Here is a 23,698-nt window from a genome sequence, read left to right on the forward strand (position 1 = left end):
AACAGGAATTTTGAAAGTCAGCTAGCCTAACACCATCAGTTCTCAAAAGAGGAAGTTGAGGCCAAGAGAAGTCCAGTGAATTTCTCACAGTTCATTTGTGACAGACCAAGAATTAGGCACTTTACTGGGTTGTTAGTTACTAACTGACGGTAGGTCTATTTCTCTTTTGACAAGTGAGGTGAGGGCATGGAATTCAACATGTGTTTGGTTGGGAACTCCCCTCTCTCCTCTTTAACCTTGCCTAATAAGGCCCTGGTCCAGTTAATATTTTAAGAGGGCTACTCTGTTCTACTCTGTTTTCCCAGAGGGACCTAGGTGCGGAGACCCTCCATAACACACAAACCTTGTTTCCTGAGGGGTAATGTTTCCCTTCCCTGTGACTTGCCTCTTGGGGGCTGTGTTCCGATTTTCCTGCTAGGCCACTTGTTGCCCTGGGCTGGCTGATGTGCTTGGCAGTTTTTAGTAAGGGCTGTGATAGATGCCAGGAGGTGAGGGGAAAGGCTCTAGGGGCACTCAATCATTGGACAAGCAAACTCAGTGATGGATGAGCCTTCCCTCCAGGGAGTTTTGGATCATAAGTCCAACTGATAAGGTTTTCCAGAGTTGAGAAACCCAGAAGCAGTGCCAAATGGATCTTACCTCTTATGTGGCTTTTTGTATTGGTTTTAAAAGAAATTCTCAGAGGCAGTTCCACATTTTACTAGAAGCACAGCTATATCCACAATAGACATAGTTACATGTGACATGAATTGCTTTAGAAATAGCATTTGATGAGGGGGTGAGAGGAAGGAAGAGAGGTCTTAAAAAATATCCCTATCAAAATATTTTCTTTCTTCTAAGTATTAAAAAGACACAATATAACCCTTTCTTTTTTCGAATGATCTCATAGCTACTTATTGAGGGGAAATACCAAATGTTTATTATTTTTTTTGAAGAAGCTTCTTCGGTCCTGATGATTCATGTTGATATCATTTTACTCCTGACTACAGAGGCTCTGAGACAAAGCTACACCTCAAGTGATATGCCGGCGTCAGAACAATTCCCATCCTGAAGGAGGGTGTGCGACCTTCTTTATTCCTCCTTCACAGTCGTCCTTGAGCCCTTAAGACGGATGTGAGTGAGTTTTTCAGTCCTCATGCAAAACAACCATCTAAACATAACAGATGACATCAGCTTGGGCTTTTCAATTCCTGGATGGCAGCAGCGTGTTAATCCAGCCTTCATCCTGGATTTCATAAACTAAAACAAGAGAGCCTGGCAGGAGGACAGCACTGCTGCTGGGTTGAGGAAATTGATGACGGGAAAGCATGCGGGCAACTCAGTGTATAAAACTCATAAACTTGTAGGCAGAGGCTCAGCTACCAGTTTGGACGGCTGCTTCCCACCAGCAACGACCACGACAGGGGAGCCGAGCCTGTCACAGCTGGAAAACATGAAGAGCGTCTTGCTGCTGACGACGCTCCTCGTGCCTACACACCTGGTGGCTGCCTGGAGCAGCAATTATGCCGTGGATTGCCCTCAACACTGTGACAGCAGTGAGTGCAAAAGCAGCCCGCGCTGCAAGAGGACAGTGCTCGATGACTGTGGCTGCTGCCAGGTGTGCGCTGCAGGGCGGGGAGAAACTTGCTACCGCACAGTCTCAGGCATGGATGGCATGAAGTGTGGCCCGGGGCTCAGGTGTCAGCCTTCCAATGGGGAGGATCCTTTTGGTGAAGAGTTTGGTATCTGCAAAGGTAAAGACCCCTTACCTCTCTTCTCCCGGGGCATGCTGAGAGCTTTTAGCCAGTTGAGGAAGTGAGGTGGCTTTGCTCCTCAAGACTTAAGAGGGAAAAGGCAGGTGGGTTCTTGACAAGGTACTACACAGTTATTGTCATGCGTAGATATGGAAAAGTAGCAACTGAGACCAGTGTGCAGGAAGGCACAGAAAGAAATGTGGCGTTTTACTCGTTACCTTATGAGATCGCAGAAAGAAAGTTGCAATGGAAGATTGTGTTGGCTCCTTTTCTGGAAAACTTTAGAAACTTGACAGGTAATCTGTTAAGGATGGCTTAGGTGCTCTCTCCTCTGAGAGGCAGTGATTACAAAGGTCTGCACCAGATAACCTCTTGGAATGGTTTCTAGCCCCAGATTTAGTGATTCTTTGATCTTGGAAGGGTCCACAGGCTGGAGGGCCCCTCTCAAGATCAAATATTTCTGATCAACGTGAATGCACTTTATGGAATAGAGTGAGCTTAAGTCACCTAACAAAATAACTCATTCTTCAAAGAGGGTCCCCTGAAGTATAAAACAAACCTCATCTGACTTTATAAAGGTTTTGGTCATCTGGAAAAATAACAGATGGTGTTAAGACAAGGAAAAATAACAATAAAGAAAAATAAAAACTGGAAGTCTGTGAAGAGTGACGTTGGCCACTTACACACTTAAAGAAAAACTTCGTCAGTTTGAAATTATAGCTAAATAATGTAGTTAAGTGTTTGTAGAATTTATTCTAAACTTAGTGACTGTAATTTTAAATGTTTAACATTTTAAAAATGTTTAGAATCAAGAGAATGGTGATTTTAAGCTACTCTATGTATAGATACCTCATGATCTCAATATGAAGAGCTATTATTAAGATGCAACACATGCTATAACCCCATCCATCAGTTGTATAATACAAAGAAGCTTTCAAAATTATAAAAAGGACTGAGAAATTTCTAAATGATTCTTAAGTTTTATGTATTTAATACAATTATATCTTTATGAATGATATTAATCCAGTATTGAGCTAATATCATTAATTCTGCTACTTCTTAGATGTACAATGTATAAATTAATCATCTTTTAATTTGCAAAACATACAAAATTAAGAAAACAAATTCTTGAAGCATTAGGAGAGTTTTATTTTTTGCTTAGTTTATTTTTGTTTATATATCATAAGAAATAGGATGTTGAGAAAATATTTTGTTCGGTGAACACATATGCATGTTTCTTTCAACTGCATAGAATCTGTGTATTTTATAAATTACAGGGCTTATTGACCAAGAAAACAGTACTTCACATAAGGAAATTAGGGAGGAAGTGGTTAACACAATCATACTCATGATATAGCAGATATATGCAGTAGATTGCTTTTTTTCATTTGGCATAAAATGCCTTTGTACATGTGATTGTAAATGTACAGTTACATATGGGCACAGCAACAAGCTGTGTGGCATCTGGAGTCTTTAGCACTGTAGTATTTTACTGAATGATCAAGACACTAAGAAGATATTTGAGATTGCTCTTTTTGGCTTTCTTGCTGATGAATCTAGTTTTAAGCATTTTTCTCTCTGCTGGAAATAGGAAACTGTGAGCCTTAGCAGCTCGAGATAGAGATCATGCATTTTGCCACCATCTCCCTCCTTCAGCTTTTTAAAAGAACATCCACGTGAAAACTGTAAACTTCAGCTGCATGTCCAAATGTCTTCTAAATATTCAGACGCCTGTCAACATCTTGCTTGGATAACAATCAGCAGTCAGCACATATTTAATGAACACTTACTAACTTCCCAGCACTGTTCAGTACATCAGGGTATACACTAGAAGTAGCAATGGGAATTTGGTTAAAGTGTTAGTTTTCAGTATCACTACAAGCACAGTCAAATCCCAATCCTGTGTGCTCTTCCGAAATAGGCCTTTTCAGGATCCCTTTTTAAGATCTCTTCTTCCCAGCAGAGAGAAAAGTGTTCAAAACCAGGTTCCTCTGTGATCTGAACCATATTGAAAAGAGTACTCTTAGATCTCTTTAAAAAAGATAGCTCATTAATGAGTCAGTGGAGTACTAGACTGCTAGAGACTCCGATGCCTTATGATTTGTTCTTTACGCACCTGTGATTGTACATTTACGACGTATTTTCACAAGAGAATATTCTATATCTATTCTGCTGGCTTTTAAAGGTTGGTTAGTCTACTGAGATGCTGTTTATTCTAAAAACAGCATTTTAAATAATTTAATGCATTTTAAATAAATGACTTTGTCCTTTTTATTTCAATGTAGGATTGTTTTAGCATAAGTATAGGCACTGGAGCTCTAAAAGCTTCTAGTTCTTGATAGGTGTACAAACCCTCAGGGAGTATAAGTCCTGAGCTTTCTTGTTCATTTAGCATCTTGCATGCTAGCCTTGCAGAGGATTTTACTAGTGAGCCCTCTTAACTACTGAGGGAGCCAGGCAAGTCGTATGCCCTGCTATTTCTACAGATAAGGAACTTATAGGGGTTGGAGCAGTTGAGGATTGATTGCTTCATGGTGAGCTAGGATGATAGCTCTCTTGGCCCTGATTAGTTTGAAGCCCTTTCCTATACACTTAAAACAATAAATTGTCAGTGAATACAGTAGATTCAAAGACAGCATCACAGTTTTAAAACTCTTTGAGGAGCTGATGCATATATGTCTGTTCAATTTCCCACCTTTGCTGAGCTGCTACAGAGGTCATCAGTGAGAATCTATTGGTCTCTAAGCAAAACATAATAAAGACTCGTCCGAGGAGACTGGTTATATGTAGCTGTCTTCAATGTAACTTTACCTCATGACGCTAAGCCCGAGGCATCCATTATCTGGTCTTAATGTGTGATTTTATATTTATGACTCTAAGTTTCAACTTTCAAATCCTGGGTTTGGAGAACTGGATTTTATTTTACAGTCAAGATTCATGAGGTTGGTTCAAATCATAAGGCTACGCACACAGGGCTGTTAGGATGGAGACGTATTTACAACAAGCAGTCCTCTCCAACCTTTCCTTTGTCCCCAGAATGTCCTTATGGCACCTTCGGGATGGATTGCAGAGAGACCTGCAACTGCCAGTCAGGCATCTGTGACAGGGGGACGGGAAAATGTCTGAAATTCCCCTTCTTCCAATATTCAGTAACCAAGTCTTCCAACAGGTTTGTTTCTCTCACAGGTAAGCCCTGCTTGTGGTATAAGCATTGGAACAATAGTTTCATTTCAGTGTGAATAACTTAGAAAATATCTGAGTACAATAAGATATGGATTGGAATGATTTTATTTCCTTTGCTTTACGCAGGGGAATGGTGGGTGGTAGCTGAGTTTGGTTGCTGTTTTCGGTTCTCTAAAAAGAGCCCATTGATAATTTTGATGTTTATATAAAATTTCTCATAAAGTTTACCTAGTTTAAATATGATTTATAGGAGGATAAATATGATTGATTACTGAAAATCTGTAGTAAAAAATAATCAACTGAGATATACAAAGTTCTTTACATTCTTCAGTGATCTGTTTTGTATATTTACTAGACAAAACTATCTCCCAACTTCACATAGAAAAAGTACTGTGAGGAATTTATTGGATAAGCTTTAAGAGCCAAGATAGAAAATATAGAACTTTTTTTTTTAACCAAATGAAAGCATTTAAATGGAATAATTCCAAGTGTGTGTTTTTATGGATTTTGGAGAGGCTAAGAAATAGTATCTGTGATTGAAATTTGGGAAATGAATGAAACTCATGTGCTGCTTGTTAGTCCGTGTGTATTTTTTATACAGGTGTTAGAATGTGAGGAATACACAACCTATGAGATAGTGCTATGTACATAATCATTTATCTTGTTGAATAAATGGCCGGTACAGGAGAGCTCCATTAAATTGAAAGTAGCTCATTTAAAGCAACATGCATCATTAAAGCTTAGGCCTCCATTGCACAGAATGGTGACAGTAACTAATAATTATTATATATTTCTAAATTGCTAAAATAATACATTTTAAATGTTCTCATCACATACAAAAAAGTATGCAAGGCGAGGGATATGCTCCTTAGTTTGATTTAATCATTCCACAGTGGAGACATATCAAAGTATCATAATGTATCCCAAATATATACAATTATTATGTGTCAATTAAAATTATATTTAAGAATATAAAAAATAAACAAAAACCCCAACATATAGTCACAGATACTGCTAGTATCAACAAACTATATACTTTTTTTTCCACCATAAATATAAATAACAATCAAGTTCATTTTATTTAGTTTTTGTTTTTAGTCTTTTGAACTTCAGATTAATAAAATGTAAACTATTTGGCAAAGGTGCTTGTTTTCTAATTTTACCTCCTTCTTAGATATGTGTCAACTAAGTGTGTTAAAATAAAGGAAAATATTAAGCTTTTAAGTGAATTCTTAGTTTTAAGTATGGTGATGCCCATACCAATACTTACATTACAGGTTACACAAAAATATTTCCATATCAAAATTAGGCATTGAGATTCTTCTCAGAAATTTTTGGAAAAAGCAGTTGTTTTCTCTCTTTTCTGACATAGGGTATTTCCTTCCATTAGCTGAAGGTGCAACCAGCAAAAGATGATTATTCGTGTGATCTTGGTAAACCTTAGTCAGGTTTCGGATGGAGAGCAGAAACCCTCAGGACCTCTTGGAGAGGCTGCTTAGGGGCCTTTTGCTCATGAAACTACATGAGACTTCCAGGTTCATGTGCTGCAGTTTATAGGAGAAGGTTTGGGCTTCAGTCCTGGCACAGGCTTCACATCACTCTGCACAAATCTGTTTGGGCCCAGCCTTTGAGAGCAGGCTAAATGGCTGCAAGCTTCACCAGCGCTGGGACCCCCAGAAACAAGCTTGTCTTCACCTTTCCACTTACTGGCTGTAGCACTCTTGTCAAACGTGCTTCCTGCCCCCAGTGCCCCACTTAATGTCCTTTTTTTGGCAATGAGCTTCCCAAGTTGGAAGTTCACAAGTAACTTTTTGTTGAGGAAGGTCTTGGGGGATTAAGATCTGGTACACATATTCGTTTGCTGGGGCACGCTCATCTTAAAGCATTCCATGTCAGAATGTGCACTGCCAAAGCAAGCACACCTCACTATTCCTAGAAGTAGAAAATTTCATTTTAGCAAATTCCAAATATTGCAAAGTTTTCTATGTGGAAAATCAAAGTTTCAACCAACAAAAGATGATTATTAGTGCAATTTTGGTAAATCTTAGTCAGGTTCAGGAAGGAGAGCACAGTACTCTAAGGACCTCTTGGAGAGTCTGCCTAGGGACCTTTGGCTCACGAGACTATGTGAGGCTTCCAGGTTTATGCGTTGGACTTTATTAATATGTAGAGTGAGAAATGTCTTTGTAAAAGTTTTGCCCGTTGGTCTGCCTTTTGCCTTCTGAATGCAGCAAAAGCTAATCTTAGTGTGAGAATCTAACTTGATGAGACCTGTTCATACAACATTTGCCCATTCCATAAATAGTTATTAAGTGCCTGCTATGTGACAAGCACTGTCCTAAGTGCTGCAGATACAGCAGTGAGCAAAATAAAGAACCCTACCTTTGTGAAAGTAGAATTCTAGTGGTGGAGAAAAGAAAGACAAATGCATGTATAAGATAATGTCAGGTGCAGATAGGTATACAAAGAGAATAGTTCAAGGGGTGCTACTATATATCGAGGTGCTCACTGATATAGGGCAGTGAATACAGTTAGCATGGAATCTTAAATTGATTAAAGATTTCCTTGTACATTCCATGTAAAACAAAAATAAAGCAAAACCATGCTGTCTTTGAGCTATAGACGTTTGGACATGATTTGTGTTACGTTTACTTTCAGAGTATGACATGGCATCTGGAGATGACAGTGTTGTAAGAAGAGTTGTGAAGGGGAATGCTGCGGAGGCTCCCGTCATGAGGAAATGGTTCAATCCACGCTGATCCCTGCTGCGATTTCGGAGAGAAGGCTCTGTTTTCCTTATTGTTCAACACACATCCAACATTTAAGGAACTTTCTAGATTATAGCATAAGGACATGTAATTTTTAAAGACCAAACATGATTTATGGTGGACCCAGAAAACAAAAAGTAGGCTATTTACAATCCATAACATGCATGTGACTGAACATTTTTAGGTATTTGTTAAACATTTGAATGCATATAGATTTGTTAAATGTGTGTGCATAGCAACACTGAAGAACTAAAAATGCAATTTAGGTAATCTTACATGGAGACAGGTCAACCAAAGAGGGAGCTAGGCAAAGCCGAAGACCACAGTATGCCCATGAGTTCTTTGACTTAAATGTACGTTAATGTTGGAATGAAGAGTTAAGAGCAGGAGAAGGTGGGGTGGGGGTGGGAGCAGGAAGTATAATATTTAGCTCTTCCTTGTGGTAGGTAGCTTCTGTAGAATTTAATTGTGCCTTTTTAAAATTTGTTGACTTTGGGAAAAAGTCAAAATAAACAACCAAAAAACCCTTGAAGGAAGTAAGATGTTTGAAGCTTATAGAAGATTCGAGTAATAAACAGCTTTGAATTGAGAGCAATTTCAAAAGGCTGCTGATGTAGTTCCCAGGTTACCTGTATCTGAAGGGGGCAGAGGACACACAGACACTTCCATAAATGGCCTTAACGAATGCCACCTCAGAGATACAGCTAAGAAGTATTTTACCCACTGGTGGTTTGTGTGTGTATAAAGGTAAATATTTATATATTTTTATAAACAAATGTGTTATTGCAAGTCATCCTCCCTCCCCATATTTATCATCCTCTTGAGGAAAGAAATCTAGTATTATTTGTTTAAAATGGTTATAATAAAGCCGTGACTCTAGAAGGTTTTCAAACATCTGAGTATAATAAATTTATTATCAGTAATTGTAGTAATAACAACAGTAATAAGCATAAGAGAAACCTAGAAAAATAGAGTCAATCTGGATTTCAAAAATGTCAAAAAATGAGCAACAGAGAGTCTTTATTTAAATGTTAAGTGCTGTGACTTAGGTGAATTTTCAACTTAAAGTAGAAAATAACTTTTTAGGAGGTTTGGAAAAGAAGAGTCAATTTTCAGCAGGAAACATGTCAAATTTAAAATAGAGTTTATTTTCATATTTTTTTTCTTTTAAACTTGGTTGAAAAGTGGAATTAGGAGTATATTTGAAAGAATCTTGGCACAAACGAGACTGTTGTACTAGATGTTGTCAGGAAGTATTTCGGAAGTATTTTATTTGAAGTGAAGAACTTATTTAAGAATTACTTCACTATTTACCTGTATTTTATTCTTGAATTTGGCCAACAGAGTTGTGAATGTGTGTGGGAAGGCCTTTGAATGTAAGCTGAATAAGCTGTTAGGTTTTATTTTAAAAGGACAAGTTTATTATTGTTCAATAAAAAAAGAACAAGATACAGCTGTTCTATGTTGATTTGTGATTTTGTTTAATTGCTAAAGGTTATTTTAACAACTCATTCAATAAATAAGAACTCTCTTGTGCATGTTGAAGGACAAGCTCTTCAACAGAATTTTCTGCTCTGGATAAGCCTCTTCTGTCAAAACAGGGGGTCAGGATATTTGCTTCTCTGCCTCACATTTTTGGTTGACACATTTTTCAGAGCTTCCTAAAAGTAGGTCCCAATATATTAGCTCATTCTGCAAAGCAACAACAAAGGTAAACACATCTGTTGGCATCATTAGTTAGCTGTAGAGCTAAGGCTTGAAATAATCATTTCTATTTTGCTACCTGGATGTCTCTTTCACACGGCATTGAGGTCCTAAATTTAGAGCATCTTTTCTTCTTTGTTTTGTGTTCTCTTCCTGGACTTTAACATTTAAATGGTAGAAACATTGTCATTAAGCAGCTATTCAGTGGTCCTTTATACTCTCGCAAGTTCTGTGAGGAAACCCGAATAATTAAATCTCAATCAGTTGTTAGCCGTTTGACTGAAGATTATAGCTCCAAAAATGACGAACAATTTTTAGTTTGATCAGTTTAGGTTTCTCGTTCATGTTCCCACTCATAATTAATACTAGCATTTTATTTTCATATATTTTCTAACATTTTTGAAGATGTTTCCTTTTTAGAATACATAGCCAAAGCCAAATCTTTCGGTACCTATGAAAGAAGAGAATATTTTACAACTTTGAAGCTTGAGTATCATATTCAAGAACAGTATATGTTCATTCAGCCTTATGGGCAAATTATGAAAACATTTTAGGTGAATTGATAAAAATGCTAAAAAAAAGTCGTATCAGAAAAAACATTCTATTTGCCTGAATTAATATATTTTATAAGATGGTAGAAATTGGGTGTGAATGAGATAGTTACGTGAATGCCAGATATTTACATCCTTATTAACTGAAAATCTCTACTTCCACCTATGTGCAAGAAAGTTTGAGGCTACTCTGGCAGGGAGTGAAGTTATTTAAAGATCTGTCCTCGCGGTTTAACGCCTGGCCACAGTCCAGATGCTTCTCTAAGGAAGTGTGGACAGTGCAACAAGAGCTAAGCTAGAGCAGGACTGGCCTCTGTTCCTGGCTCTGCAGTAACCACCTGTGCAACCACAGGCAATACAATCAGATGAAACTGGGCCCATTTGCTTTGAGTGGCAGGCATGTTTTCTAGCTGCCCAGCTTCATGATACTGGGTGCTCTTCATGGTTTTCACCCCAAAAGCTAGTCCCTGTCTATCCCAAATTGCTCAGTAGTCTCACAACTAATCTTCATAGCAGTGGTCTCCAAAATCTTCAGATCTGTACACTGCTGACTGCATAGTTTTCAAGTACAAAAGTTTTTGAACATGTAATTTCAAACTATATGCACACTATCATATTAATATATTGTGTTCATTATAAAACATACCCTCAAACTAGAAAATTTTAAAACGAAGACATAAGAGATATAAATAGAAGTTTTGAGATTTTCTTTATACATTTCATTGGACCATTCCAGAAAACACTTGGGAAACAAGAAAATTCCATAGATCAGTGGGTCCAATCTCATTTGATATTGGAGAGAAAACCAAGCTGAGGCATAGTAAATTTCTGAAATGAATGGATGATTGGATGAATGAATGGGTGATAGGTAGATAGATGAAGGTAGGAAGGATGGATGGGAAGAGGGATGGATGGGTGTTGGATGAATGGATGACTGAAGGGATGGATGAATGAGTGAATGAATAAAAGGATGGATGGATGAAGGAATGAATAAAGCATGTAACAGGCCTATATCTTCACCAGAGCAGCTGCTCAAGAAGCAGACAGCCTTTCCTTCCCTTTCATCTGCCAGATCCCTGCCTGCCCAGCTACTTATCTTGCCTGCTGGGTTGTGAGGTGATTGAAAAAGTTGGGAGCCTACACAAGTTAGTGAATCTGACAAATAGGGTTGTTCAAAGCAACAAAGACAGGAAGTGGTTCTCCCCCAGGCATCAGGGATATCACCCGTGGTAGCAAAAAGGGTAAGATAGTTCTCATAGTCAGACCAAATTGTCATTTCCCGTGAAAGGCAATTTGGGAGGACTGCTCTTTGCATCCTGCATTTTATTCCCTTTTCCACCCGGTCTCCCTAGTAGTAAAGGATCTGTAGATGTCACTCAACACCATACGGATATCTATAGGGAGAAGACGGAGAAGTGATTATTTCTGATTTCCCATCAGTTATCCTAGTCATTAAACTGAGACCTAGAATTAAAAGGGTGCCTGACATAGAGTGTGATTCTCAAACTTTAGCATACGTCAGAATCACCTGAAAGCCTTGCTGAAACACATATTGCTGATTCAGTAGGTTTGAGGTGGGGTCCAAGCATTTTCTATTTTAACAAGTTCCCAGGTGGTGCAGATGTTGCTGGTCCAGGGATTTATACTTTGAGGTATAAGAAAATCTAGATTTGTCTAGAAAGGAGATAAACTAAGGGATGATCAAAACTAATCATTGTTTGGTCTTATGAAAGAATGCATTGCAATATATCATAACTAGCTGGTACACTTAACTTTTTTGAAAACTCTTATTTTGGAGGAGGGGGCAGGATCTTTCTCTGTTGCCCAAGCTGGAGCACAGTGGCACAATAATAGCTCATGCTAACTTCAAACTCCTGAGCTCAACTGATCCTTCCATCTCAGCCTCCTAAGTAGCTAGGACTGCAGGCACACACCACCACCCCCAGCTGATTATAGCACTTTTTTGTAAAGATGAGGTCTTATTATGTTGCCCAGGCTAGTCTTGAATGCCTGGCTTCAAATGATCCTCTTGGCACAATCTCCCAAAGCACTGGGATTGCAGGCATGAGCCACCATGCCTGGCCTGTTTGAAGATTCTTAACTGTTTAAGCTGCTGAGAGGTCAGAGAAACCTTAAGCTAAACTGTGGGAACTTTGTAGGGACAGATAGAGGAGGAACATAAAAGGAGGATGGGAGCAGAAGAACCAGAGACTTGGGAAGTAATCAAGTACCACCGTCTCATAGAAAAAAAGACATTCAACAAGAGTGAATGGTGTCACATGTCACGGAGAGAAAAGGCAGAACCAGAGTCCTTAGGTAGTCCTTTGTGACCACAGCAGAACAGTATCCGTGGGAGGTTGGGTGGAAGCCAGACAAGAGTGTGAATGCTGCATGGGAGGTGAGCACTTTTCCAGAAGGTCGTCTGGGAAGAACAAAGGTTTAGTTTGCAACTAGAGAGACCCCATTCTAAGGTCAGGACCATCAGTCAGAAATGAAGATAGAGACTTTCTGTAATGATGATATAGTTTGATTTGCTTACTTGAATTGGTTTATAAAATTCCACTGATATCAACTTTTGAGACGTAACACTCACAAAATAGATGCATGTATATACTTCCCAGCCCCTAAGAAAATATAGGCATGCATGGCAATCTCTTATTGGACTCCAGAAGAAGGCCCAAGGAAATATAGTCTAAACCTTTTATTTTACAGATGAAACACCTAGATCCAAATAAATTCAGTGATAATAAAATCTTGTGCATGGTGGTGGAAACTCTACTAAATAACATCGTGCCACATTTAGCCATTTAATTTTTAAAATGAAAACAAAAATTATTAGATTATATATTCTATATTTTAAAATCTACATATATATGTAGATTTTTAAAAGTATACGTTCTTCTTTTTTTTTTTTTTTTTGAGACAGAGTCTCACTTCATCACCCAGGCTGGAGTGCAGTGGCATGATCGTGGCTCACTGTGACCTCTGTCTCCTGGGTTCAAGTGATTCTTGTACTTCAGCCTCCCAAGTAACTGGGAATACAGGCGCGTGCCACCACATCTGGCCAATTTTTATATTTTTGTAGAGATGGGGTTTCACCATCTGGTCAGGCTGGTCTTGAACTCCTGACCTCAAGTGATCTGCCTGTCTCCGCCTTTCAAAGTGCTAGGATTACAGGCATGAGCCACTACACCCAGCCCAAAAAGAATACATTCTTTTGTGTAGAAATGCTACTTTCATGATTTTGTTCTATGGACATACTTTGTTAAAGTGTGCATAAATGTATATACAATAAATGTGACAACATTTTTATAGTATTACAAAATTGCTATTGAAATTCCAAAATTCATTCAAAGCATGAAATTCTGTCATTCACATCAACATAGATGGAACTAGAGGACACCATGTCAAGTGAAATAAGCCAGGAACAGAAAGACAAATATCACATGTTCTCATTCATATGCGGGAGCTAAAAAAGTTGATCTTTCGGTATGTTTTTAATTCAACAGCGGTAATGCAAGTAACAGGTACATTCTGAGTGTGAGGCGGGCTGCCAGCCTGGTCCTTCAGTGTACTCCATGTATGTTGATACCTGTGTCTTTTGGGGAGGGAATGGACATGGATGGTGATTTCAGTGAGATGATTAAGTGAAGTTTGCCTAAAAGCACTTCTCCTGTGTATCAAGCAAAAATACTGTATTTTAGGCAAATAATCTGAAAAGCTCATTGATATAGCATTGGTTAAAAAACACCATATAGCCAAGAATTGAATATAATTTGGATATTGAAAATGATGAGGTACATATATAATGATTGATGATGTACAATGCGTTCTTCCAAAGCAGAGACCATATACTCAGTTCTGGTAACTGGTCAGGTAGAGTGGCTGCCAGAAGGAGTGCACATCATCTTCCTTGACTACACCACAATCAGAGTGTGGACCCCTAGATTTTCATGACTCTTCTCTCCCTAATTTGAGAGCAGCTGTTTTTTAAAGTAACACTTTTATCAGATTTCCCTAAAATATTCATGGAAATAACAATTCTCTTGCATTGCTAGCTTACTGATATGTATATGCATATGATATTTAAGTTATGTAACAGTGATAAGTGCACAAACAGTTCTGGGAACAAATAACAACAGACTCAGTATGTTTTGAAATTTTTTAAATGGATACATAGTATTTGTACATTTTTATGCGGTGCATGTGACATTTTGCTACATAAGTAGAAAATGTAATGATCAACTCAGGGTATTTAGGGTATTCATCATCTTGAGTGTTGGGTGCATGTGATATTTTGCTACATGTCTAGAAAGTGTAATGATCAAGTCAGAGTATTTAGGGTATTCATCATCCTGAGTGTTTATCATCTTTATATATTGGGAACATTTCAAGTCCTCTCTTCTAGCTATTTTAAAATATACATTATTGTTAACTGCAGTCACCCTACTCTGCTATCCAGCATTAGGGTTTATTTCTTCTGACTAACTCTGTGTTTGTATCCATTAACTGACCTGTTTCTTTGTCCCCACCATCTGCTCCCCCAACCCTTCCCAGACTCCAGTAACTATCATTCTACTCTCTATGAGATCAGCTTTTTTTTTTTTTTTAGCTCATACTTATGAGTCAGAAAATGCAATATTTGTCTTTATGTGCCCGGTTTATTTCACTTAATATAATTTATAAGCTGTTGGTGGGAATGTAAATTAGTACAGCCATTACAGAAAACAGTAGGGAGAGTTCTCAAAAAACTGAAAATAGAACTACCATATGATCAGTTAATTCCACTACTGGGTATTTATTTATCTAAAGGCAAGGAAATCAAAGGAAAATATATCAAAGGTACACCCCAGTGTTTGTTACAGCACTGTTCACAATAGCAAAGATATGGAATCAACCCAAGTGTCCATCAACAAATGAATGGGTAAATAAAATGTGATATATAGATACATATATGTATCTATATATACATAAAATGGAATAGTAGGCATACAAAGAATGAAATTCTGTCATTCACATTAACATGGATGGGACTGGAGGACACTGTGTTAAGTGAAATTAGCCAGGAACAGAAAGACAAATATCACATGTTCTCATTCATATGTGGGAGATAAAATAGTTGATTTCTTGGTATATTTTTAATTCAACAGTAGTAATGCAAGCAATAAGTACATCTCGAAGGGGAGGGTGCTGCCATCCTGGTCCTTCAGTGTACTCCATGTATGTCGATACTTGTGTGTTTTGGGGAGGGAATGGACATGGTTGGTGATTTCAGTGAGATGATTAAGTGAAGTTTCCCTAAAACCTTCTCCTGTGTATCAAGCAACAAAATGGTAAGTTACAATGCCATATAAAAAATCTTGTTTTTGTGAAAAAATATTTAAATGGATATAAATCAAGATGTTACCAGTGACACTTACTTTATTCTTCATATTTTTAGCTATTTCTGAAATTTTTGCAGTTACTTTTATAACTGGGAAAAAAGAAAGCTCTGTTCATTTTTGAAAATGTAGATTGCAGCATGAAAAGAAATTAGTCATTTATTATACCAAACCTGACTTAAGAACATGATCCTATATTTCAGCAGTTTTGAGATGTACTTTTTTATCTTGGCACATTGTTAGATATGGAAATAGAATTTCAAATGAAGTAAATATAGAGAGTTCTAGTTTTCTAGTAAATGCTAGAAAGGCTACAAAGCACATTTGCATACAATCGTAACTCTCTTCTGGAATATATCCTTAGTTCACAGAAGCAATGTCTGTGATCCTTAGATTCTCTGGACCAAAGTGCACATTTTAATTTACAATGTACCTTCAGCACCTATGCATAGAAAAGCGATATGCCTCAAGGGGTGACCCAGGCTACCAGGGTTTTAAAAGTATTTCCTGACACCTGTGAAGTCGGTAAATATTTCCTGTTTCTGTTGTGTCTAGAGAAAACAGGAATTAACAACTTGGAAGCAATTATTAAACACACTGTGAATGGCCTGTACGAAACAGTTCTCATTTTCTTAAACTCTATCATAACATATTTCTCCTAAGGTAGAAAAATAATTGTAATAATCCAATAGTTGATTGAGTGGTGGAAGATGAACCTTATATCCAGGAGGAATGGTACCTATGTTAGCTGTGAGATGTGTGGAATTTAAATATAAATCCAATGTAAGTCTTCCAAAGTAAGCAAAACTGACTAAGAGAGTAATGAATATCCTATTGATGGCTCCAAGCCAACTATACATAATTAGCCTATTTAAAAATATTTTTGATCATCTTAAAGTACTGTGGAAGGAGAAGGACTCTAGTATTTTTGAGTCAGAGGGAGGCAGGATTCACTCACTGTACTACTCAGTAGCTATTGGCCTCAAATGAGTTATCCAACCACGATACTTCTCAGTGTCTTCTGTGTGAAGTGTGAGTAATGGCTCATGTGCGGAGTTGTAAGAATCTTTGCACATGTTCTAGGTATACCAGTGAATTCTAACACAGTGTCTGCCATATCCTAAGCTTTCCAATAAGTGGTAGATAATTTGTTTTATTATAAAAGCCAACCTCATTTTTTTTGGTATTTTAAGTGTCCAATAATTTGTCACAAGACTGAAATATTTACATTTTCTATTAGAGACGAATAGATAAAGAGATTGAAGAAAATATATTAATTTCTTAGCAAAGTTGAAGATATCCATAAAAGGAAAATTGCAATGAGTGAAATTCAATTAATATCATTTGAAATTCTCACAATTCTACCAAAGAAGCGACTTTTTAAAGAATAAATAATAGTGTTCTATTTAAATCTCCACACAATTATTAGCATGCTCTCGGAAAAAAAAAGGCACAATGCCTCAGGAGAATGCAAGGGAGCCCTACAGATGTGACATACTTCCCTGTGTGTTATTTTTAGTGTTCTATTCCTGCTTTTTATTTTGGGACTTGGCCCGCTTCCTTTGTAGTTTCCCCTTAACTTGCTCATACCTTTCTTTCTTATATAATGAATTTTAAGCTACCCTTTTATTTTTTTTCACCTCTCAAAGGAAATTCAAGGAATGTTGGCCAGTTCAGGAACTCCTGCTAGTCTTGGCACCAGTAAAGTTCTTGGTTTGAAAACAACCTAGGAACTCCAGGAGAGTGGTTGACTTTCCAGTTATTTAATGCATCGGAGCTGCTGACAGATCTGAGACCGGAGATAAGCAGATTGTGAACACCATTTCATGAAATTGTTTCATGGCTTATAGAAACTAGAGGAATTTGAAAATGGACTCTGTTTTCAATAGATTGCTATGAAAGCAATATCCACTTTTAAAAATAAGGTGAAAGTTGAATAAGTCTAGTTCAGGGCTATTTAGTCTTTTCCCGATGAGCAGTTAGTCAGACAGTCTTGTTGGAGGAACACTTATTCTGCACTATGTCAATGAAAGCAGAGTGAGAAGATGAAAAGTTATGGCTCCGTCTTTAAGAAGCCCTGTGGAGAAGCTGTGGAGATGGAACATAGAAAACTGGAACAGGATAGAGACAGAACAAAGAAAGGCAAAGGTGCATTGTTTACTCATGGGTGGTTGTTTATGATTCTTTGGATGCAAGTAAAACAAAACAAAGAAGTGAAAAAAATGACCCACTTCAACAACAATCTAAATTTACTGGTAGGTATGGGATGCCTCCCAAAATGGAAAAAAAATAACAAAAACCAAAACACCTGTTAAATCAACTGGTTTGGCAAGTACAGGGCAGCATGGGAGGTGCAGATGGGAGAGCTAATGGATATTTTTGCCGGATTGTTGCCGCCAAGATGAAGAGCTCCAGTCTGTTTGTGTTCCAGTGCTGCTCCATTGCTCCAAGGCTCTCTGAAGCTCCTCTTGGGTTATCCTCAGGCCTGGTGGCCCATTTTAGTGAATAGCTCAACTGTGACAAATATTCTTCCATGTAGGTGGATTTCATTTGTGGATGTAGTCAAAACCACTTAGAGTTCTGTCTGGCCAATGAGATGCTCATTAACTTGGGCAGTACTGTTTTGGGGAAAACCAAGATGTATGTAGGGGAGGGAAAATAATTTTCTCTCTACCCTGCATAATTCTTGGCTGGGACTCCCTGAGGCAAAAGACAGATCAATATCAGAAAAACAAATAGCAGTTTAATAACATATATACATGGCAGATAACCCAGAAAAATGAGTACATTTTTAGGGTAGATCTCAAAGAGGTGTCTTAGACTTCAGGCTGAAATACCATCATTTGCTGAAACAAGGAAAGAAGAGCGTGGGGAAAGACCTGATTAAGATGAGATGGCTAGAAAAAGCACTGTAAAAAGAGAGCCTGCTTTGCAGATTTAAATTGATGCCTTCTCTGTGGAATAAGAGCCTTCTCCATTGATTAAGAGTGATTTAGTCATATTTCTCTTCCTGGCACAGAGAGAGAAAGATATGCAGACTTTCCTTATAGATGTAAACTTCTCTTATAAAGGTAGGGCAACTTTTCAGAGCTACTCCTGTGTTGGCTGTTTTCCAAAATAACCAGCTCAAAATAATTCTTGTGCCATAGAGGCATATTTAGGGTGACATATTCTGATCTCCTATGGTCATATTTTGGGGTGGCATGCCCTGAACCCCATCATGTATATATAAGAGGATAATCATGAGTAGAATTTAGGCAGGAAGGAGTGCCTTAGGGGACCAAGAAACTTGCCCTGTGGTTTTGCGGAGGTAGGAAATAGGGGCCCATCTGAAGTCACTTGTGTAAATGGCGTTTTTGGAAGAGGCATCGGTGGGTTCCTCAAGTGTCTCTGGAGTTGGATGAAACTCCTCAATGGATGAGTTGGGGCATAGATGGAACCGATGCGGGGGGAAGGGCTGGGCCATGGGGGATGGGCGGGGAAAGCAGTCACCCTTCGGCTGCCCCTTTACTTGTCTCAGCATCTGACTGGTGATCTTTGAAACTTAAATGATTTATCTGGTGTCAAAGACAAAAACACATTATTCACAATTGCTTTAAGGCAAAATTGTCTTTTAAGAAACTTATTTAATATCAATGATTTTCTCTTCTTTCTCTTGAAGTATATTTAAAACATTTTTCTTCTTGTCAAACCCTCCAAAATGGCTGCAACTTATGCTCAAACAGGACAGAAAATACATGATATAAATATATACATATTCAGAGAGAGATTGATAAAGTAAAAGCGATAAACCATTAAGATTTAAAGAATCTGTACAAAGGGTATAGTATATGGGACCTTTTTTTTCCTTTCTATTCTTGAAACTTTTCTCTCTGAAATTAAGTCAAACTAAATGTTAGGAAATGATCATTGATACTTTGTTGCTTCCTTTTTCTTGTTGTCTTTACAATAAAATTATGTCAATATAACACCTGTGAAAAACTGAAAAGCTGCCACTCTTAGGAAATATGCTCGGAATGGTGCTGCCCCCTTGCTCCATGCCCTATAGTTTGAAGGAGGCCCTATATACACTGTGCTCCGATCCCTGAGTCTGCATGGGAGCAGTGACACCTGGAACCAGCAGGAAAGGCTGAGGTCTGCCTCATTTATGTGCCAGAACACCTGCTTTTGCAGGTGGAAGTGAAGCAATGCCTAGGAGGACCATGTCAAGACTGGCTCTGACTATTGCAGCAAGTAAAGGGAATGATTAGAGGTGTCCAGGCCCGAGTGAGATAATACGTCAGGAATGCTGGGAAGGAGCTCCCAAGGTAGATGCAAGGCTCTTCTTAACCCTCTGGTCATTGTCTCTTGTAAAGTATCACATCTAGTCAACGTTTGTCTTCTTTTATTGTGCAATTACTTTCCTGGCAGTAAAAAGGAATTAACTTCTTTTATCTATTTTGTTCCTATTCAAGCAAGATTAATAATCCATTTTCAGAGGAAGACTGTAGTTGATAGAGGGCTGTTATATATCTCTATACAGATAGTTCTTGACTTATGATAGTTTGACTTACAGTTTTTTGACTTTACCAACTTGTGAAAGCAATACCCATGCAGTAGAAACCATACTTCGAATACCCATACAACCATTCTGTTTTTCACTTTCAATACAGTATCCAATCAATTACATGAGACATTCAACACTTTATCACGGAATGGGCTTTGTACAGATGATATTGCTCTAATGTAAGTGTTGTGAGCACATTTAAGGTTGGCCAGGCCAAGCTGTGATGTTCAGCAGGTTTGATGCACTAAATGCGTTTTCAACTTATGATATTTTCAACTTTCAATGGGTTTATTGAAGTGTGACCTCACCATATTTAGAGGAGAATTTGTGTTTCCATCTTTGTGGGTTGGTGGCAGTCACAGAGACTGTCCTGGTATGTCAAGGTTGTAATTCTAGAATTCTGGGATTCAGGTTGAGTGAGAATGTTTAGACCTGACTTAGTGAAGTTCGACGGCTTGTTGGGTGAAAATTCAGATGGAAAAACTGAGTCAGAGTTTTCACTTCTCCCAGAGTCTAATTTCTGGTCCATGATCATGGACTCAGCTGCCCTCATTTAGTCTTTTATGTGATTTGAAGTAAGGAAAGAAAAGGTATGAGAAGGAGTCTGTTTCCTGGGAGGAATCAGGCCGGACATCAGGGTAAGTCTTCTTAGATACATTGTTTACTGACCAGGAAGTTGGAATGTGTGTGGCTTTGGGATTTCTTTGTTGGGGGGCGTTTTGTTTGTGAGTTTTGAAATGATGCACCTTGGGTATGATGAAGGGGACTTCACTCTACACTGTGGGAAAAGTTTTGCCCTTAATGTCTCAAAAACATGAGCTTGTTTTTCTGAAAAAGCCAAGTACATCCTCATTCCTCATTGTCACAAACAATGTGACACAGACCTGGAGGCAGGCCAAGGTTTTCTATGAATAGAACTTAGCAAAGAGAGTGTTAGAAAGACTTTGGATTCACATGGCAATCCTGGATGGCTGATCTCCAGAGAGGAAATGATCTACCTGCCCTTTGAAGGTGGAAACCTAGAGGATCCCTTCTTGTCCTCTTACGCCACAGCAACCACTGTGTTATGGTTGGCATAACATGCTCTCCACATGGCCGAAGACAATGTTGGCTTTGCCATTTGAGAAGCATTTGCTTTTGAGCTGTTTTTGCAGAACGAAGATAGATTTTGATGGATAGAGTACACATTAGAGAGAAGCTGGGCACAGTTGATGGTGCAGAGCAGGGCAGTGCCATCTGGTTGGTCCTGCATCATCCTCTGGAAATGCCATGCTTTTGTCTAGGCTTGTGTGTTGGCAAGAAACAGAAACCCATTCAGAGTCAAAGTAAAAAAAAAAAGCAGGTCAATGGATATTTTTGAGGATATAGAAAACTTATGAAGTATGGCTGGTCCTACGGGAACTGGAGAGGTGACAACTCCTGTCTCTCCCTCTGTGGCCCAATGACCATATGACCTTTACCGTCTTTATGCCAGTCCCACTTTCCTTTCTATCTGTTGGCCTTTTCTGCTTAACCACAATATTAATAACAATCATCATGTAATACCTATAATAGCTGACACTTACTGAGTATTTAATCTGTACAAGCTCTATTCTAAGTGCTTTACATGTACCCATGTGTTTAATCCTCTCAACCACCCCATGAGGCAGGTGCTATTTTTATACCCATTTCTCAGATGAGTTCAATGAAGCACGTGGAGGTAGAGAAGCTTACTCGGGATCATGTAGTTAGTATGTGGCAGAGCTGGGTCTCAGACCCAGGCAATTTGGCTCTGTTTTGGTTTCCCATTACCTTAGCTTGGATAGGTGTTGCCTTGTTTCAGCAGTAATTTATTTCTCAATTCCATTTAACCTTTTTATTTCTAGACTTCCTGCACATTGATTGACTGAAGGATGACCTCTGAGTACATCAGTATAAATTTTTGAGAGAAAAATTCTGCTTGGTAGCAGGTCAACCAATTCATGTTTCAAAAAAATGCATCTATTGCAGCTCCTTCACTGTGTATTCAAATGATTTTTTGGTGGTATAGTGACGGAAACTCAGTATAAAAACTATTTGATATAGTTAGGTTCTCTGTCCCACCCAAATCTCATCTTGAATTGTAATCTCCAGGTGTTGGGGAAGAGACCTGGTGGGAGGTGATCGGATGGTGGGGCAGTTCCCCCCATGCTTTTCTCCTGATAGCGAGTGAGTTCTCACGAGAGCTGATGGTTTTATAAGTGTTTGGTAGTTCCTCTCTTGCTTCCTTCTTCTCTCTCCTGCCGCCCCTTGAAAAAATGCCTTCCAGTGTGATTGTAAGTTTCCTGAGACCTTCCCAGCCATGTGTAACTGTGAGTCAATTAAACCTCCTTTCTTTATAAATTACCCAATCTCGGGCAGTTCTTTGTATCAGTGTGAGAATGAATTAATATATCCCTTAAATTTTTTAAAAGGAATGAATGTATTGGCTCACATTAGTAAAATGGATACAGCTGGTTTCAGCTCTGACTGAATGCACAGGTTTCACTTACCTTGTCTGATTCCTTATCTCTTAGGAGAAATTGGGTCTACTCTGATGATTGCAGAAGTTTCTCAATAGCTACAGCAGAAAAGTCCTAGAAAGTGCTCTGGAGGGATACTCTGAGTGACCAGGCCAGGACTGGGAGTGGGGATGAAGAATCGTCCATGGGAAGGAAGGGTTAGAATGAAGGAGTGATAGAATGAAACATGGCAGAGCTCCCACTCTGACACAATCAGCTGTACCCAGGTATGAGGTAGGGCACAGTTCACATGGTACCAAATAAATTTAGGACACGAAGGGCTATAGCCAGGAGGAAAAGTCGATGATAAGACGGTATGGGAGGGGCAAATATGTGAAAACATGCCTATCGCAGCTGGCATGGATATATCTAAATAGGCTTGTGCTGGGAAGTACCTTGTGGCACCTGACCACAGGAGGAAGAAATGCAGAGGTACCAAGAGACACGAATCTGGTCTGTGTTGCACAACTAACTAGGGGTGTCACATTGGGCAAGTAACTCATTCTTTTTGGGCCTCAGTTTGGTTATCTGTAAAATGAGGGGCATGGTTAGTTGACCTCAGGGAACCCCTTCAGCTGTAAAACTCTGTTATTCTATCGTGTACGTCTTGAATTATACTTCGCTTCCTCTGAGCTACAGTGATCATCTCCTCATTCTGATTGAAAGGCTGAGTCCAGGGTGGACTCATGAGCATATTGTGTAGTTGGATTCACGTGTAGCACAATTAGAGGACAACACAACTGTCACCTGTCTTTAAAATTTCTATCTATCATGGTGCCTGAAGCCCCAGCATTGATACATGTTTACGTTTTGAGTCACAGATCCAAGTTATTTCCCCCTACGCAGGTCTAGCTTTCTCTGATCCCACTGGCTTTAGTGAAGCTTGTTCTCTTGCTTATATGATCCTGACCCTGATCTACCGCCGAGTTAACTCTTAGCTATTCTTTAAGTTTCAATTCAATTCTTCATTTTTAAAGGAAACGTTCCCTGGTCTCTTGGACTCAGCTAAACTCCTCTCTGTTATGTTCTCCAAGCAACACACTGCTTCTCTGCAGGCGTGGACGAGAGATGCTATTATTTATCAGTTGCTCACATGCTAGGTCTTTTCATGAGAGCATTAGCTCCAGGAAGCTAGAAACTGCATCTGTTTTTGTTGACTGCTTGTTTCCAGGAAGTGGCACACTAGTTGGCATATAGTAGAGACTCAATAAATATTTAATTTTTAGTTGTAAGATGGCTTAAACATCGTGGAATTTAGTTTTAAGGTAGTTTAAACATCAGGGAAAAATTGTATATAGGAACTGTGTATTTTT

At 38.6% G+C, this 23,698-nt stretch overlaps 1 protein-coding gene across 1 annotated transcript; it reads left to right on the plus strand.

Moving 5' to 3' along the window:
- The first annotated feature begins 1,356 nt into the window (after window positions 1–1,356).
- Window positions 1,357–9,708, plus strand: ESM1 (endothelial cell specific molecule 1). Its single transcript, XM_002744980.7, has 3 exons — window positions 1,357–1,733; window positions 4,770–4,919; window positions 7,575–9,708. Exons 1-3 carry the CDS (start codon window positions 1,433–1,435, stop codon window positions 7,673–7,675), a joined length of 552 nt encoding a protein of 183 aa, XP_002745026.4. The 5' UTR covers window positions 1,357–1,432; the 3' UTR covers window positions 7,676–9,708.
- Window positions 9,709–23,698: the final 13,990 nt, after the last annotated feature.

The sequence above is a fragment of the Callithrix jacchus genome, chromosome 2 (genome assembly GCF_049354715.1).
Source record: "Callithrix jacchus isolate 240 chromosome 2, calJac240_pri, whole genome shotgun sequence".
NCBI classification, from domain to species: Eukaryota; Metazoa; Chordata; class Mammalia; order Primates; family Cebidae; genus Callithrix; species Callithrix jacchus.

Excerpts from the sequence above, each read along its gene's own strand:
- ESM1 (XM_002744980.7), top strand. The coding sequence starts at position 1,433 with ATGAAGAGCGTCTTGCTGCTGACGACGCTCCTCGTGCCTACACACCTG. Across the intron at positions 1,734-4,769 it reads AGAGTTTGGTATCTGCAAAG|AATGTCCTTATGGCACCTTC; the intron begins GTAAAGACCCCT and ends CTTTGTCCCCAG. Across the intron at positions 4,920-7,574 it reads CAGGTTTGTTTCTCTCACAG|AGTATGACATGGCATCTGGA; the intron begins GTAAGCCCTGCT and ends GTTTACTTTCAG.